This window comes from Heteronotia binoei, chromosome 3, assembly GCF_032191835.1.
Source record: "Heteronotia binoei isolate CCM8104 ecotype False Entrance Well chromosome 3, APGP_CSIRO_Hbin_v1, whole genome shotgun sequence".
In the NCBI taxonomy this organism is placed as follows: domain Eukaryota; kingdom Metazoa; phylum Chordata; class Lepidosauria; order Squamata; family Gekkonidae; genus Heteronotia; species Heteronotia binoei.
The window spans coordinates 54,433,972-54,450,730 of record NC_083225.1 but is presented as its reverse complement, the minus strand read 5'-3'; the positions used below and the strand labels follow the sequence as shown (position 1 = coordinate 54,450,730).

At 40.9% G+C, this 16,759-nt stretch overlaps 1 protein-coding gene across 2 annotated transcripts in view; it reads right to left on the bottom strand.

Moving 5' to 3' along the window:
- Window positions 1-16,759, bottom strand: part of AFF3 (ALF transcription elongation factor 3) — a 372,886-nt gene that overhangs the window by 276,431 nt on the left and 79,696 nt on the right. For both annotated transcript variants that reach the window (XM_060233827.1, XM_060233829.1), the window contains exons 2-3: window positions 12,629-12,749; window positions 8,890-9,675 (exon numbers count right to left, since the gene is read on the bottom strand). In XM_060233827.1, coding sequence (XP_060089810.1) covers window positions 8,890-9,675; window positions 12,629-12,749 — 907 coding nt within the window. The remainder of the gene's footprint in view (window positions 1-8,889; window positions 9,676-12,628; window positions 12,750-16,759) is intronic.

The following is a 16,759-nucleotide window of genomic DNA, read 5'->3' as shown; positions in this document are numbered from 1 at the left end:
TTGCAAGCTCTTCTCCTCCACTACAAAAGTTATCCAAAGACCTAGAATGGGGAAATACAGTAAAAGAGCCAAGGGAGCCACAGGAAAGAGGGATGGAATTAAAGAGGGTGGTACAGGGTTCCCCCCTTCATTTCATAGCTCTTGTTGGAGCTGTATTTACTAACCTTGGTGTCAAGGCAAAAAGAGATCAATAATATGGAAAGGATGGGCAATTATTTATATGGTGCATATGTGTTTCCTTCTCCCACTGGTGTCAAAAAATAATTCTCTAATCTTTCCCTATGCTGGTTTTATAGGGACTGTTATTCCCAGCTTGTTTTTTTTAAAGTCTCCTTCTAGCAGGATTGTGTTATAAAGAGCTTACATAAGCATTTTATCTTTCTGTGAAAAGAAAGTATTAAGAAGTTTAACCAAGACGTGTATAATTTGCTCATGTCTTGCAGCTCTCAGACATCTGATGTTTATTTTTTGTGACTGTTACGTTAAGTAAGTTTGGCTAACTCTGTGTTATACAACATTCCACAGATCCTTCAACAATCCTCATTAACTCTTTTCAGTTGCACAATGTTTTCAGGGGTATAAAAAGCTGCGATGTCAAATGGATGACAGAAAAAAATCATTTCTAAAAGTCATTCTGTTCACTGAAAATAAGGTTACCAACTTTGGATTGGGCAATTCCTGGAAATTTAGGTGTGGACCCTGGGGAGGATGGGGTTTAGGGAGAGAAAGGAGCTCAGTAGGGTACAATACTATAGAGCCCATCCTCCAAAGTAGCTATTATCTCCAGGAGAACTGATCTCTGTAGTCTGGATATCAGTGAACAGAATGACTTTTAGAAACAAATTCCAGGAGATCTTCAGTTCCCTTCAGTAACCTGACTGTAAGCTTCGATTCAACCAATAGATCTGAATCTTGTTGGAATATTATAATAAGCAACACAAAACTAAAATCACCAAAAGAATAATACATCCCAAATAAAATCATTTTGTATTGCATTTTAAGGCCACACACATTATTTAACATCTATATGTGCCCCCTTGCCCAGATTGTCCGGAGGTATGGGCTGGGATGTCATCAATATGCAGATGACACCAAGCTCTATCTAATGATGGGTGGCCAGTCCAACTGTACCCTGGATATCTAGACCTGGCTCTTTAAGCCATAGCCTCTTGGCTCCGGCTGAGTCGGTTGAAGCTGAATCCAACGAAGATGGAGGTTCTCTATCTGGGTCGGGGTGGTTCAGAAAGGGAGATCCTTTTACCAGCTCTTGATGGGATGCCACTGATACCAGCCCCTAAGGTCAAGAGCTTGGGAATGCTTCTTGAGTCCTCTTTGACATTGGAGGCTCAGGTTGCAGCCACTGCCAAATCCGCCTTTTTTCCATCTCCGGCAAGCTCAGCAGTTGGCACCTTTCCTGGAACACGATGACTTAGCAATGGTGATCCATGCCATGGTCACCTCGAGAATAGATCACTATAATGCTCTCTAAATGGGCCTACCCTTGACCCTGACTCAGAAACTGCAGCTAGTGCAGAATGCAGCAGTGAGGCTGTTAATGGGGCTCCCTTAATGGGAGCACATTCAGCCAGTGCTGAAAGAACTGCATTGGCTATGTATTGTGTTCCAAGTCCATTTCAAGGTGCTGGTAGTAACCTTTAAAGCCCTATATGATCGGGGGCCTGTCTATCTTCAGGACTGCCTTTTTTTACATGTTCCCCAGAGAGCACTGCATTCAGGGACGCAACATCTATTGTCCATCCCCAGACCAAGGGAGGCCAGACTGTGCTCTACACAGTCTCAGTGGCAGCACCGGAAATATGGAATGCACTCCCGGAGGCCATAAGGGCCCTGTGGGACCTCCCTCAATTCCACAGGGCCTGCAAAACAGAGTTATTTCAACAGACCTTTGGTACCTAAACCAGGAGAGGGCTGCCACCCTACACTACTGAGAAACTGGAATCACTACGGGCTTACTGTTAGTAAAGAACGATCCTGCCTAGGTTGCTGCTTAACTGCACCATAAAATGTTTTAAAATGTTTAAATTGCATTTAGTGCTTAAAGTTGAAGTTTTAAACTGTTTAATTGTATTTATTGTTTGTAGTTTTGATTGTTAGCTGCCCTGACTCTGCTTGCAGAAAGGGTGGGATATAAATTAAAAGTAATAATAATAATAATTTCAAAGGTGAGGCATCACCACTTATAAAAGTGTTGTCTCTTGTCTCAGGTCACTATCTGCCTTGCCTCTGAAGGGAGTGACACAGAGATCAGAGCCTGAAACAGTACCTCAGCTTGTAAGCTGGACAATATGAGGAGACGTGGACCTTCAAGTAGAGCTTTAATAAAAGTTGTGTTATTAATACAGAAATAATATTCAGTAATGCTGTAATAACTCTGCATATAGTTACATACACTTTGAAATTAACGGCTTTTATAGAGGCTTCAGTTGTTGGTAGCACTGCATCACAAGCATTAGAAGTGTGTGGTTTTTAGCAAAACCCATTCAATCATTTTTAAGCACAATGGAAGTGTTTGTACGATGCAGCTGAAAATTACTGTGCTAAATACATTAATATCTTGTTAGTTTGATTTAGCATTCCAATGTTCCAGATTGCACAGCAGAAAAATATCAACAAAATTAATACTATAACTACATTTTCCATTCTGCAAGACAAACAAGTGTCAAGTGACATGACAGTAATCAATAGTACTCATATCCCCTGCGGATATGTCAGTGGTTGATTTTTTAAGACTACACTGCTGAAGTAAATAGAAAGGTTGTGCAGAATACCAGAGCAGCCAACAAACAAGGCAATCACAAACCACACGCTACACACCATTATTGGCCCTGGCTAATACAGTTTCTTAAGGGAATGAGGATGGAACACAGTGTTAATAAACACAACAGCCCAAGCTTAGTCCTGACAAATCTTGGTATTTGGTTCAGATTTAACATGAAGCTATGGTTTATCTTAACTATGATGAGTTACTGCAATCAGAACTGGGCCCACAGACCATGGCTTTGATCCAGTAAAAGATGTCCATGGAGAAAAGAGGGGGGAAATTTTGCTGATTTCCCCCTTCGTGCCGCAGACATCCAACACCGCCTTCGTGCTGTTCCTTGAGCTCCCTCATTCACCAGGAGCAGCATTTGGGGGCATTTAGAGTAGCAGCCAGAGAGGGAAGTGAGGAAGTTGTGCTCCACAAAAAGAAATCTCCTTCCATCCATGGAAATCAGCAGTGGATTCAACTCAATCAGTGAATCCTGGTTCATATCAACAAATCATGGCTTCAGCATCATTAGGAAAAGAGTCTGACACGTTAATGCAGGGCTGTCTTAACACATGGGCCTGATGGGCACTTGCCCATGGGCCCCACGAGCATAGGGGCCCATACTTATCTGTGTATGATGCAGTACTAATAACCATTTACATTTTTATTCCTGTGAGTAGTTGTCGTAGGGGCCCAGTACACTGCTTTGCCCGGGGCCCATAGTGCTGTTAAGATGGTCCTGGTTAATGTATTTTTAAGAGAGAACCAAGGAGTCTGTTGCAAGGAACCTCTGAGCGGAAGGCAGGGATAGTGACAGCTGATGGGTGACAAGAGCAGCTTTGTTTCTGAGCCAGTGTTGCCAACTGACTCTGTAGGTGGGCATGCTCAGAGCATTAGCACAAAAACCAACCATGATTAAGTTGGGATACTTTGTACATACCACAAAGCCATAACGAAGAATAACTGCAGTTAATAAAACAGTCTCACATCCTGGCTTCAGAATCTGGTTTGAAATAAGTAACCATAGGTAGTGCTGTAGCATGGGTTTGGAGAATCAATACTTTACTGTTAGTTTAATTGAACCACAGTTTTGTGATACCTTTGGTGTAGCTAGGAATGTTGCACTAAGTTGTCGCTGTCTCATCCCACTTTATATGAACTTGGTATGACCCAGGTGGAGTCCTGCTGCTGTAACATCCAGCTTAATTTCACTGGCTCAGGGAGTCACCTGTTCTTTCCTTTGTCTAGCAACCAATACAACATATCTGAGAAACCTCTGGTCAGTATATTCATAGTCTCTCCAAAGTACTGAGCTAACAGCAGTAAGTTACGACCATAGATACGCCATAATTTCTAATGTACATGTGCCATGAAATTATCAGTCTAGATTTATACACTCAGGTCACAGAGTGAACTGGTTTCTGAAGAGCTTCTTAATTGAGAGAGACAAAAAGTAATCAAGAACCCAGGAAAGGTCAGTGATTTTATATGATACTCCAAAGATATGTCTTGACATTAACAGCTTCACATAATATGGTATTTCAAATAAATGTCTAGACTCAGCAGCCATGTTCTGCTACTTTTTGTACAGCAAATGATCTTCAGAATAAAAGGTGGCAAAGAGAAGAAAGAGGAGCAAAGGTACTATGTTCCAGTAATCATTTTGGAAGGAGGGAGTCTCTGTCTTATTTGACTTATGCACACTGCAAATTGTTAGCTGTATCGTTTTGAGAAAAATGAGAACACAGTCTCAAGGATTTGGTATCATTTGAGTAATATGGCCAAAAGCGGGACAGTAATAATTAATGTCAGCTTGAAAAATTCTTCACAACATTGTTAGTGCCATTCTAAGCAGAGTTACAACCATTCTAAACCCATGGAATTCAATGGACTGCGCTGAGAGAAACCTAAGAGATAAGGCCATTTCCATGGTGTATTTAAATTATACATATATTTTAGAGCACTAAAATCAGCTCTGAGATTTTGCATTTTAACACACACAATATGAAATACGAAAAATTAGAACAATGTAATAAAGCAGAACAGATTGCTCTCATTGCCATATCAATATTCCACAGCTGAATGAAAACTCTTCCTGAGCAGCTCCAAGCAGACAGAAACAGCTAGGACCTTACAGGGCTTTGGACTAAGTTGCCTGGCATACCATGTTGCTGATGTTCATAGGTATAGCATAGTTGAATAGCAGCATCAGAAGAGAGAACCAGCTGATGGCGTGAAGGGCATGGGCGGTACTAAAGCATTTGTGAAGGTCAAATGATAGTTGTACCCAGGGCTTTTTTTATAGCAGGAACTCCTTTGCATATTGAGCTACATCCCCCTGATATAGCCAATCCTCCAAGAGCATACAGGGCTCTTCTTACAGGGCCTATTGTAAGCTCATGGAGGATTGGCTACATCGGGGGGTGGGGTAGCCTAATATGCAAAGGAGATCCTGCTACAAAAAAAGGCCCTGATTGTACCTTTTCCTTCAGTCTCATTCTTTGCTGTATCTTATCACAGTTTGGTGTAAAAAGCCCATATCAGCTGGCTGCTGCTATTTAATGTGTTTGCTGGTAAAAGACAACAGCCACCCATTATTATAACCTAGAATGTGACTACCACATTTTTAATGTGTCATTCAGACTTGTCTCGATAAAGCATCAGTATGGTGCACTTATCTATAAAATTGAAAATTAGGAGAGCATAAAAAGAAGCAAATAAAAAACCCACAGCCAGCAGCTTCATTTTTAGTAATGTCCAGCAACCAACTCACACATCTTAAAGATAGGTTTCCTTAGTTTTTAATGCTTAGGATGAACTTCAGTAGTAGCGATCAGAGTTGTGCATGAACAAATATGTCAGCCAACAGTAATCTAGCTTTAAAAGCAACATTCTGAGAAAAAGAAATATATAGAGGATCCAACACATATATTGATTTGACATACACATTAGCGATACATCAGGAATCCTGCTCATATCGTTCTTGATAGAAGTTGCCTGAACAAATACATTGAAGTTGTGATCACACACTAAATAATGCTCTTTCAATCTACTTTCAGTGCTCTTTCCAAGTGGATTTTATTGTGTGAACTAGCAAAATCCAGTTGGAAAATGCATTGAAAGTGGATTGAAAGTGCATTATTTAGTGTGTGTGATTGCAGCCTGATAGTGGTAGACTTTAACACTTCCCCAAAACCAACAAGTGCTCGAAAAAGACTGCAGTTCACTGCCAAATGGAAAAGGGCCAAGCACACGTGCATGGATTTTTCACTAGAGGAAAGTATTGTTTACATCACTAGAAGATGACCTAAGAAATGAATACAACCTACACAATACCAGACTTTCTACCCACTCTACAGGCCCCCAAAATTAAAAGTCTCAAATAAAATTAAAATTAGTGTCTGTTCTTAAATTTGGATACTGGCTTTTTCACTCAGCCCTGGCAGAAACCAAATGCAAACATTAATGAGAGCATGTGCACCTACAGCAAATAATTTTTTAAGAGCCATACTGGGAACAAATGTCTCTCTGTGGCCTATTTATGCTATAAAATTTTTCTCCTCAATGCACCAGACCTTCATTATAGTAATGTATGCATAAGCAGCTTACAGTAAAATTCTAAACATGAAACAGAAGTACTTGAGAAGAGAGGCTATCATTTACACTGAGAAGGAGGAGGATTTGCAAAAGGTCCAAGAGGTCGGATATGAATCCTGATTAATACTGATGAAACTGACTCCTAAAAATTAAATCCTGAATGAACACTTGATTCTCTTATGCATAAAGTATGGTCGGGATATCCTCATTAAAACAGATTTTGAAAATTATTATAAGATTCACTTTGTGTCAAGATACAGAGAGCTTTCCAAATGTGATTATCAGTGTTAAATGAGGAACAGAACTGTACTCGAAATCAACCTTTCCTGCATATTTAACAGTAATGGCCTATAATTTGCGTTCAAGAGCTATTGCCAGTGATTCCTATGTACGGAAACCAATTTGATGGTCTCTAGATAAGAAAGCCTCCAGGGATATTCTGAAGAGAAGCTTATATCACACAGAAACAACAGCGATATCTCAGCTAATCCTCTTGGTTACTTTTCATTTTTAAAGAGGGAACCTGTTATTATTTGTCTTTTAAAATATATATCAATATATCTAATATTAATTCAATATATCTAGTGGTCAGATTTTCAGTCTAAGATCTAGGAGATCCAGCTTTGACTCCCCACTGCCAAGGAAGCTTACTGGGTGACCCTGGGCTAGTCACACACTCTCAGCCTAAGCTATCTCACAGGGTTATTGTGAGGATAAAGAGGAGCAGAGGAGAATTACAAGCTGCTTTGTGTCCCCATTGTGCAGAAAGCAGGGGTACCAAAGAAGCAAGCAAATAATATAGCTGAAGATAGCAGGCAGATAAAAGGTACATGAGGAAAGGATAAGGGGGCTTCTAGGAGGAAAGAAGGGGCAAATCATGTAGGGAAGGGATACAGGGGAAAGTGAGATGCCCTCCCACAAGTCCTTGCAGGTTCCTGCACAACTGGGTCCCAGCTTGCTGACAGCTATTTTCCAATTGGGCCAGACTTTTCCCAAGGAGAGGCTGCCAGGGAGAGGGAAGAAGAGAGCGCTGAAGACAAGGACCAGATAATGGTAATGTTGGTTCATGGGTGGGGAGGAGAGAGAAGGAAACAGAAAAAGGGGAGCAGAATGGGAGTTTTCAGGATAGGGAAAGAAGAAATAGTGAGTGAGAGGAACTGAGATGCCCCTCACAAACTCTTGTGGGTCCCCAGCTTGTATGTATGCATTGTTACAATTGTGTGTTTCTTCACACTTGAAGAAAAATTAGGCATAGTCATTTGCTATACAAGAGGTTTGCAAAATAATCATAATGGATGCTTTTTAAATTCTACAGTCCCGGCTCATAACCACAAAAACATAAACACGTAAAAATGAACAAAATTAAGCATAACATCTTGTGCTACTATAATGATTTCACTTTTAGAGCAAAGTAGGCTGTCTTGATTTCATCAATGATCAGCTGAAGTGCATAATTAAATCTTAGTCACATAAAAAACCCCTACATGCTTCTTGTTCATTTTCCCATAAGCAAGAAGCTAGTATTTTATTCAGCTCTATTAATCTTAAACCCCTGTCACTGACATACAACTCAGCACCATATCCGCATTTCCACTATTCCCTGCTCCTACCTGTTCTTTAATGTGCTCCTTTCTAGTCTTATCCACAACCATTTCTAAGTTATTCTTTGGAAGTATATTGCCACAATAGACTATCCAGGGGTGGCCAACTATAGCTCTCCGGATGTTTTTTGCCTAAAAACTCCCATCAGCCCCAGCCATTAGCCATGCTGGCTGGGGCTGATGGGAGTTGTAGGCAAAAAAAAATCTGGAGAGCTACCATTGGCCACCCCTGGGCCACTGTTTCCAGCAGCAACAGAATTTCAAGCTACCAACCAAAAAAAGAGGAGATGCAAAGTTCACCCCCGTTTTATCCCCCCCCCCCCAAATCCAAAGATGTACGTTCCAAGGTCAGAAAGGAAGAGCACCATATTTTAGGAAAGTTAAGGAGTAATGATTCAAATCCTGCTAGTTTTGAGGAAAGGGTGCTATAGCAGGTTTGTCCTCACAGAATTAAAATCCAGGCTTGGGCCTGAATCAGGTTGTGACACATGCCCTATCCAACAACAGTCACACAACTATATATGCTTTGAATAACAGCATGGGATTGCACTATCTTATCTCCCACAAAACCTCTTTAGCTGCTTAAAATAGGACTATTCAATTATTATTATTTCAGGTGCCTAATTAAGCCATCTAACCAACGAACTACACCTCAAGTACAATAAATTTCCATTTCCCTTGAAATTAGTAATGAAGACACTTTAAAAACCATAATTGTATCACTACAAGAGAGCTCAGTAAGTGGGGCAATGTTTTCATAGGGCTTATTCTCCACAACAGTTGAGAAGGTATACAAGAGGTAATATCACACCTGAAGAATTCTTGAAGGAGAAAAACTCTTGATATCATTGTATGTTTACCAGTTTCATAAGTGATTAAATATTAGTATTCCAAGAGCTTGTCAAATTAAGCAGCACTTACCTCTCCTTGCTTGGGAATACCGAATTTTGTTGGTTTTGACTTGGTTCTAGCCGAGTCTGTTTTAGCAGAAGGCACTCCTCTATATGAAGTGCTTAGCATGCTGGTTTCAGCTGGCACCTTCAGTTTTGGAGATTCATCAGGGGCCTGATCTTGACCATCCATTGGCCTGACATAAGCTGTTGGTTTCTGCTGAACTACAGTGGGCTTTGAAGCAAGTGTGGGAGGAAAGTTCTGTACACAGTGTCCACTGCTATGCATAGCGGCCCTTTCTTGAGCCTGAGCTCCAGCCTCTGCACCACAAGTCAGCTTGGGTTGCTGTTGTGTTCTGATGCTATCTCCAAGTGAGGATGGTAAAAGACCTTGGGCAGCACTTGATGAAGATGGTGATGAGGGACTGGATACATATCGCTTAATTTTTTCTAAACTGCTTTTTTGGTTAGCTGTTTTAAAGTCACTATTATGGGAATCTGGCAATCCATGCTCAGGTTTGCTTCCCCTTTGCTGACTTTCCAAAGTGTGTCCAGATTTCTGCCAACCTATTGCTGTGGTCTTGTTCAGTTGCCCAGGAAGTGCCACCGATAGGGAAGATGGTGGGTTGCAAATGGAAGCCTGAGGATCAGCAATAAAGTGTTCATCAGCTTTGCTTGCAGATGTTTGAGAGATACAGGGTTTTGGAACTCCAACAAGATGGCTTTGATTGGATCGGTCAGTCAACAGCTCTTTCATCTCATCATAGTTGCCTAGAGTACTTTGGATACGACTGGAGAGTTCATCTCCTTTGTTAGTCTGTAAAGCAATTTTTTTTAAAAAAGGCATTTGTAAAAAAAACCAAAACATCTGAAAATCATCTAATGAATTACTTACACAACTATTTACAGTATGCCAATGTGAAAACAGAATAGTATTACATATGAACATATGAAGCTGCCTTATACTGAATCAGACCCCTTGGTCCATCAAAGTCAGTATTGTCTTCTCAGACTGGCAGCGGCTCTCCAGGGTCTCAAGCTGAGGTTTTTCACACCTATTTGTCTGGACCCTTTTTTGGAGATGCCAGGGATTGAACCTGGGACCTTCTGCTTCCCAAGCAGATGCTCTACCACTGAGCCACCGTCCCTCCCCTACTGTTGAGTAATTTGATTAACTATGACTAGAGTTGGAATGTTCTTGTTTATCTATTTCAAGTTTTCCTTTAAAACATAGTTAAAGCTACCAGTATGAAGGGAAAAAGTGATAACACAAATGTGCACTCCTGAGGGGGGGGAAAAGCAGTTCCTAAATACCATATTTTTGTGGGTCAAACAAAGATGGAACAAAAATTAGTTTTTGCTACATATTCACTGTAAGAAAAAGAGATTTACATATAATTCAGGGTAGGGATGGGCTCAGGATGATGAAGAGCTAAAAATGAAAGGAAGTTTCTTCTTTTATTCTCCCTCTCTTGCCTCCATGCATCACTGATGTGATTCTGAGATACACTAGTTGTAAATTGCCTCAAACAAATCTCTGAAGAGGCAGCATATAAATGTTCTAAATAAACAAACTTAGTGAGACCACATTTAAGTTGTAACCAAATTCTGAGGAACCCTGCTTCCCATCTGGACAAAGTTACTCTGACAGTGTAGTGATTCATAACAGTATCATAAGTGACTTATGTAGTCTCAGGATGCCAAAGGAAAGGTTAATGAGAATGGAATGGGACGATCCCAAGTCTTCAAAGGTACATTCCCAGGCAGCCTAACTGTGGCTCTCATTCTTTCAGTTTTAGCCTCATATATATTATCCCTGGTTGGTTTTCTACCCACAGCATTATACACTGGTCTAAGTAATGGACCGTTGAGTATGATAAGGTGATGCAACTCAGTATCAGCAACCTACCATGTATAAGATGATGCATGCAGCACAGCATGTGATGCACCTAACATATATATGTTAACTGTTGGGTTTTAAACCATTATTCTGTTTTATTCTGACATTACGTGATTTGTAAGCCGCCCTGAGCCATTTTGCAAGGAAGGCAAGATATACATTAAAGAAAATAAACAGATAAGATGAACCCATGTTAGCACATCTGAAACTAATATGTGTAGATGACAAGATGCCATTGTCCTTCATTAGGTGAGAATAATCTGAGTGAGTGACAGGTCTTGTCTTGACCAATGGGTCAAACATTTCCTTGAAACCCTGGTTATAAGGTCTGAAATACTGTAACGGAGAGTTTGAAAGACACCAAGTCTTCATAACCTATGAGAAACAGCACCCTCTAGGAGTATTACAGTAGCTGGCAACCTAGCAATACAGCATTCTGATATTTGAAGTAGTCATCTGAAGCTGTTTCAGGTACATTTGCCAGACTTTGAAAACAATTTATGTCTAAAGGATGCTGGAGCACATTTTACAACAATAAAATTGATATTTCTTTAGCTTGCTAATGGAGATGGACAATCTGGAGTTCACCAGCACTAGTTGGCACATAGAAATAGACACATATTTCAGCTTCAGAGGAAATTTTGTGGGGCAGGCTCATTAGAAGCTCTTACGGGAAAAGCACACAAACTGAGCATGAAGCCACATAAATAGGAAACTGAAAACTTTACTACCAGGGTATAAGAAAAGGGGAACAGTACACAAAGCATACCAGCCTCTTTCCTTTCCCTGACAGCTAACAACTACATTGCATGTTACTTAGTTATGGCTTTTGGTCATTCCACTGTGGTTTACGGTTCTCTTTTCCTTCATCCATCCTGATACCAGGAGCAACTACACATTTAACTATTATTCTCACCATACATTTAGCATGACTGTACAAGGATGTGTATTTGGATATCTTCTGTACCAAATACAACATCCACTATATCACCTTGGTATTTGGTAGTGCAACAGTAATGGTTCATGCTTGAACCATGTCCTTGGTAATAATTCCTTCTTTTATAAAAGGCAATGGGCACCTTGATCATTTATTATTGTTATTATTTCTAAAATACCTAATATCTGCTCGGCACAATACAAATTTTACTTCATTCTAAGACCGTTCAGGTGTTTTTGAACACAGCTGAACATTCTTAACTTAAAATTACTAATCAGTAAATAATTTGAATGAAATAGGAGATATTACTAGAAGATAACAAAGTTTTAATTTAACAGTTTTAAAGCAACATGGTTTTAATACATCTACCCACACACACCCAATCACCCCCTGAGCCTAAATAAGCCAGTTTAGTTACCAGGGGGAATATAATTAAGATATTCAAACTTTGGCAGAACTTTTGATCTGGTCCCATACGACTTCTTCATAAGCATGCTGTAGGGATTAAAGGGGGTGGGACTATCGCACAGTACCTAATCAACTAAAAAGTTATATTATCACAAAAATATAGTCAAATTGAAAAAGTTAGATAACAATTCTTGATGAGTTTTGATATAGTATCGTTTAGTGTGGACACTTCTCAAATGCAAAGATGATGCTAAACTGGGATAGATTGGAACACTCTAGAAATTTTACAAAATTTGTCAATATTCCAACATTCATTAATGAATTCAATATGATTTTAAGCACTTTCTTATTTTGGAGGTTTTCATGAAAAGCAGGGCAGTGTAAGCCAGGACAAGTATTTCCAGAAATAAACACTTGCCTTATAAAAGGAATTTTTTTACTCATTCTACCACTCTGGGGGGAAAGACTCATGGCAGTAACACTTTAGCTCAAATCATTTGCAGGAATGGAAGGGAAAATGTTTACCTTGTATGGTTCGCTGAATAGGGAATAACTGGTGTTAAATATGCCATCTTCATGCTGGGTCTCCTGATTTCTTCTTTCCCATTCTTTCCTCCGCAGCATATTCCTGTCAGGGTCGTAGACACTACAGTAAAAGAAAGGGAGAGGGAGACAGAATTAACCAAACAAACTACAGTGATGATAACAATGTGGAGAATTACAATTAGCAGACAGATGGCAAAGATAACAAGAACATGCATCAGATTAATGCCAGTCCAATATGGAATAGATGCTTGAGTCCCTAGGTACATCTGTGCCACCCTCGTTCTTTCTCTCTTACATGCTCACACACAAACAAAAATAATTACATTCTAAAGAAAGGAGAAAGGGGATATCTTATAGCAGGCTGTAGCTTACACCAACACATCTTTGTATTAAAACAAGACAGAGGAACTCTCTAAGCAGCTTTGGCACACGCAAAAAGACTGACTATCTTTCAAAGCAGACAGTAATTAAAGCTACATGTAAATAGAAACTAAGAACACATAGCTTCTTATGACAGTTCCTTAGAGTGTTATATGAGAATGCTGATTTAAAAAATAACTAGGGTTCTGTAGCACTTTTTTCATTAACAAGATCCCTAAGGGGTTGTTAAAACTACATGTTGTAGAGGTTTTCACAGTTATGTATGTGCCTTCTTCTGATCTCTGCTAATCAGCTAAAGTCATGGAGCTCGCACTCCTCTGGCTGATATGAAACCACGACAAGTTTAGAGAATAAATAACAGTGCCATCCTGAGCAGTGTTACCTGCTTAAGAAATCAATGGATGTAGAAGAGTGTAAACTTTGCTTAAGATGGATGGTGGGTATATCAGAAAGGAGATAGAAATGGTCAAAGAACTTAATTAAAATACCTAAAGAAATAACCTTTTACTGTGAAAAAGACAAACAAATCAGGGCCATCAGCCAATGGCCACAGCTGTACGGCTGGGGACCTCCCTTTGCCCTCACAGAAGGAGGAAGAGGCATTCTTTTGCAGTTAAGCCACATCCAGGTGTTTGAGGTTGGTGGTGGGGATGGTGTGCTTTCTAGTCAGCCCACGTCCTAGATCAATCTTCGCTTGAACATAACATAAGAACATAAGAGAACATAAGAGAAGCCATGTTGGATCAGGCCAATGGCCCATCCAGTCCAACACTCTGTGCCACCTCCTGTGGCAGTGAATTCCACATGTTAATCACCCTTTGGGTGAAGAAGTACCTCCTTTTATCCGTTCTAACCTGACTGCTCAGCAATTTCATCGAATGCCCACAAGTTCTTGTATTGTGAGAAAGGGAGAAAAGTACTTCTTTCTCTACTTTCTCCATCCCATGCATTATCTTGTAAACCTCTATCATGTCACCCCACAGGCGACGTTTCTCCAAGCTAAAGAGCCCCAAGCGTTTCAACCTTTCTTCATAGGTTCCAACCCTTTAATCATTCTAGTTGCCGTTTTCTGGACTTTCTCCAATGCTATAATATCCTTTTTGAGGTGCGGCAACCAGAACTGCACAAAGTACTCCAAATGAGACCGCATTATCGATTTATACAGGGGCATTATGATACTGGCTAATTTGTTATCAATTCCCTTCTGTAAGCCGAAATGCCCTCAAAACGAGGTTGGGGAATAGTCAGGTGGGCACCTGGCACACTAGGGATCTTTTTACCTATGTATACAAGATTAACTGTCCAGAAAAGTAATGCTTAAGAATATTGGGACTCTAATTTAGTAAAATCAATTAAAATTTATTGGGAAAAATATAGGCTTCTATACAAGATAAAATACTCATCAAAACACACATTCAGTCCTAGGAAAGATTAGATAGATAGATAGATGATAGATAGATAGATAGATAGATAGATAGATAGATAGATAGATAGATAGATAGATAGATAGATGAACACATGGGTAGACAAACAGGGTGATATTTACCTATCGTAGTCTTCAAGGAAGGCTCCAATGGCGACAAGCGAGGAAATGGGAGAAGGGACCCAAAACTGATCAGGAATCGGGGATGGATCAATGCAGCGGAAGTTGGGATACTGATAGAAGCACACCTGTGGGTAGCTAGTCCACAGATTATAAGGACTCTCTTGAGCCCTCGGGGGATGGGAGGTACGAGGGAGGAGAAAGGGGAGGCTCTGCAGTGACCATAAGGGCTGGACTACTGCAGTAGCCAATAGAAAGTTCATTGGTGGCACCTAATTGGATGCCTGTCCTTGACCAATGGACTTGCCTGGATCCTGTATACCTGAGGTTTGAAACGGACCAGGGGGCGGCTCCAAAGTGACAGTTGGAAAGAAGAATAGAAGTGACTACTGGGTGGGAAACACTTTAAGATTAGGGAACTTATCTGAAAGGGTGACAATAGAGAGTCTAATTGTGGCCTAGGTAACACCCAGCGTGTACAAAGGAACTTGGCTCTGACTGAAAATGGTCTTCCTCTTCTTCTGTCTTCTTCTGGGCACCAGTCTTTGTCTAGAGTTCTGTTAAACAAAGAAAGTGGCAGTTGGACTATTAACCACTCCTGGGGTGGGTCGGTTGCTTGTGGGCCAAAGGTGACATCTATGTGTACGTGAGCCTTCTGCTGGGATGAACTGGAGTCAAGCCTGGTGGGAAGATGGCTACATGTGGTGTTAGCCCTCCACGGTGGATTCCATGGTCAGCGCTTCATAACCGTTCGCCTGGATAGCTCCTGGCGGCGCAGTCTCTTCCACTCCATGGCTGGTACACGAAACGACGGGAAGACGTTCATGCTGCTGGTAGGCGCTCTTGTACCGGTGTAGAGCGCCTATGTAGTTTATGGCTGCTTGTACAGCTTAAGTCCCTTGTGCCCCTGGGTAGGTTTACCCACACTCTCTGGCCAGACGTGTGTGAGTTACTTCTCCAGGTGCTCTGGCAACCAAACTGGTAACTACGATGTTCGAAAAGGGGGCTTTTTTCTCACACTTCCTAGTAATTCTGAGCATGGCATTGGCCTTCTTTATTGCAAATGCACACTGTCTTGACATTTTCAGTGAGTTATCTACCATGACCCCAAGATCTCTCTATTGGTCAGTCTCTGTCAGTTCACACCCCATCAACTTGTATTTGTAGCTGGGATTCTTGGTCCCAATGTGCATTACTTTGCACTTGGCCACATTGAACCGCATCTGCCACGCTGATGCCCACTCACCCAGCCTCAATAGATCCCTTTGGAGTTCCTCACAATCCTCTCTGGTTCTCATCACCCTGAATAATTTAGTGTCATCTGCAAACTTGGCCACTTCACTGCTCACTCCCAAATCTAAATTATTTATGAACAAGTTAAAGAGCATGGGACCCAGTACCGAGCCCTGTGGCACCCCACTGCTTACCGTCCTCCACTGCGAAGACTGCCCATTTATACTCACTCTCTGCTTCCTATTACTCAGCCAGTTTTTGATCCACAAGAGGACCTGTCCTTTTACTCCATGACTCTCAAGCTTTCTAAGGAGCCTTTGATGAGGAACTTTATCAAAAGCTTTCTGGAAGTCAAGGTAAACAACATCTATTGGGTCTCCTTTGTCCACATGTTTGTTCACCCCCTCAAAGAAATGTAACAGGTTAGTGAGGCAAGATCTTCCCTTGCAGAACCCATGCTGAGTCTTCCTCAATAGCCCGAGTTCATCAATGTGCCTACTCATTCTGTCCTTGATAATGGTTTCTACCAACTTTCCCGGTATTGAAGTCAGACTGACTGGCCTGTAATTTCCCGGATCTTCTCTGGAACCCTTTTTAAAGATGGGCGTGACATTTGCTACCTTCCAGTCCTCAGGAACGGAGACAGATTTCAATGTAAGATTACAGCTTAAATGTAAAAGGAAAATAATTAAAGCGGAACAGTGGCAGGTGATTTGAAAACTCTAAAACTCTGGATCAAACTGAATGTAAAAACACCCTATATGAAAGCTTTGCCTACAAAGATTTATGCATGCCAGACAATTGTTAAAGGCACATCTGTAGCAGAAGATTTCTATCAGGTAGATCAAAATCGAAGAACAACAGTTGATTAGTTTCTGAAAGCAAGAGAGACCAGGGCATTGTCCATGAATGGCAGAGTAACTGAGGTCTGTGTCTCTTACGCATTCAGAGAC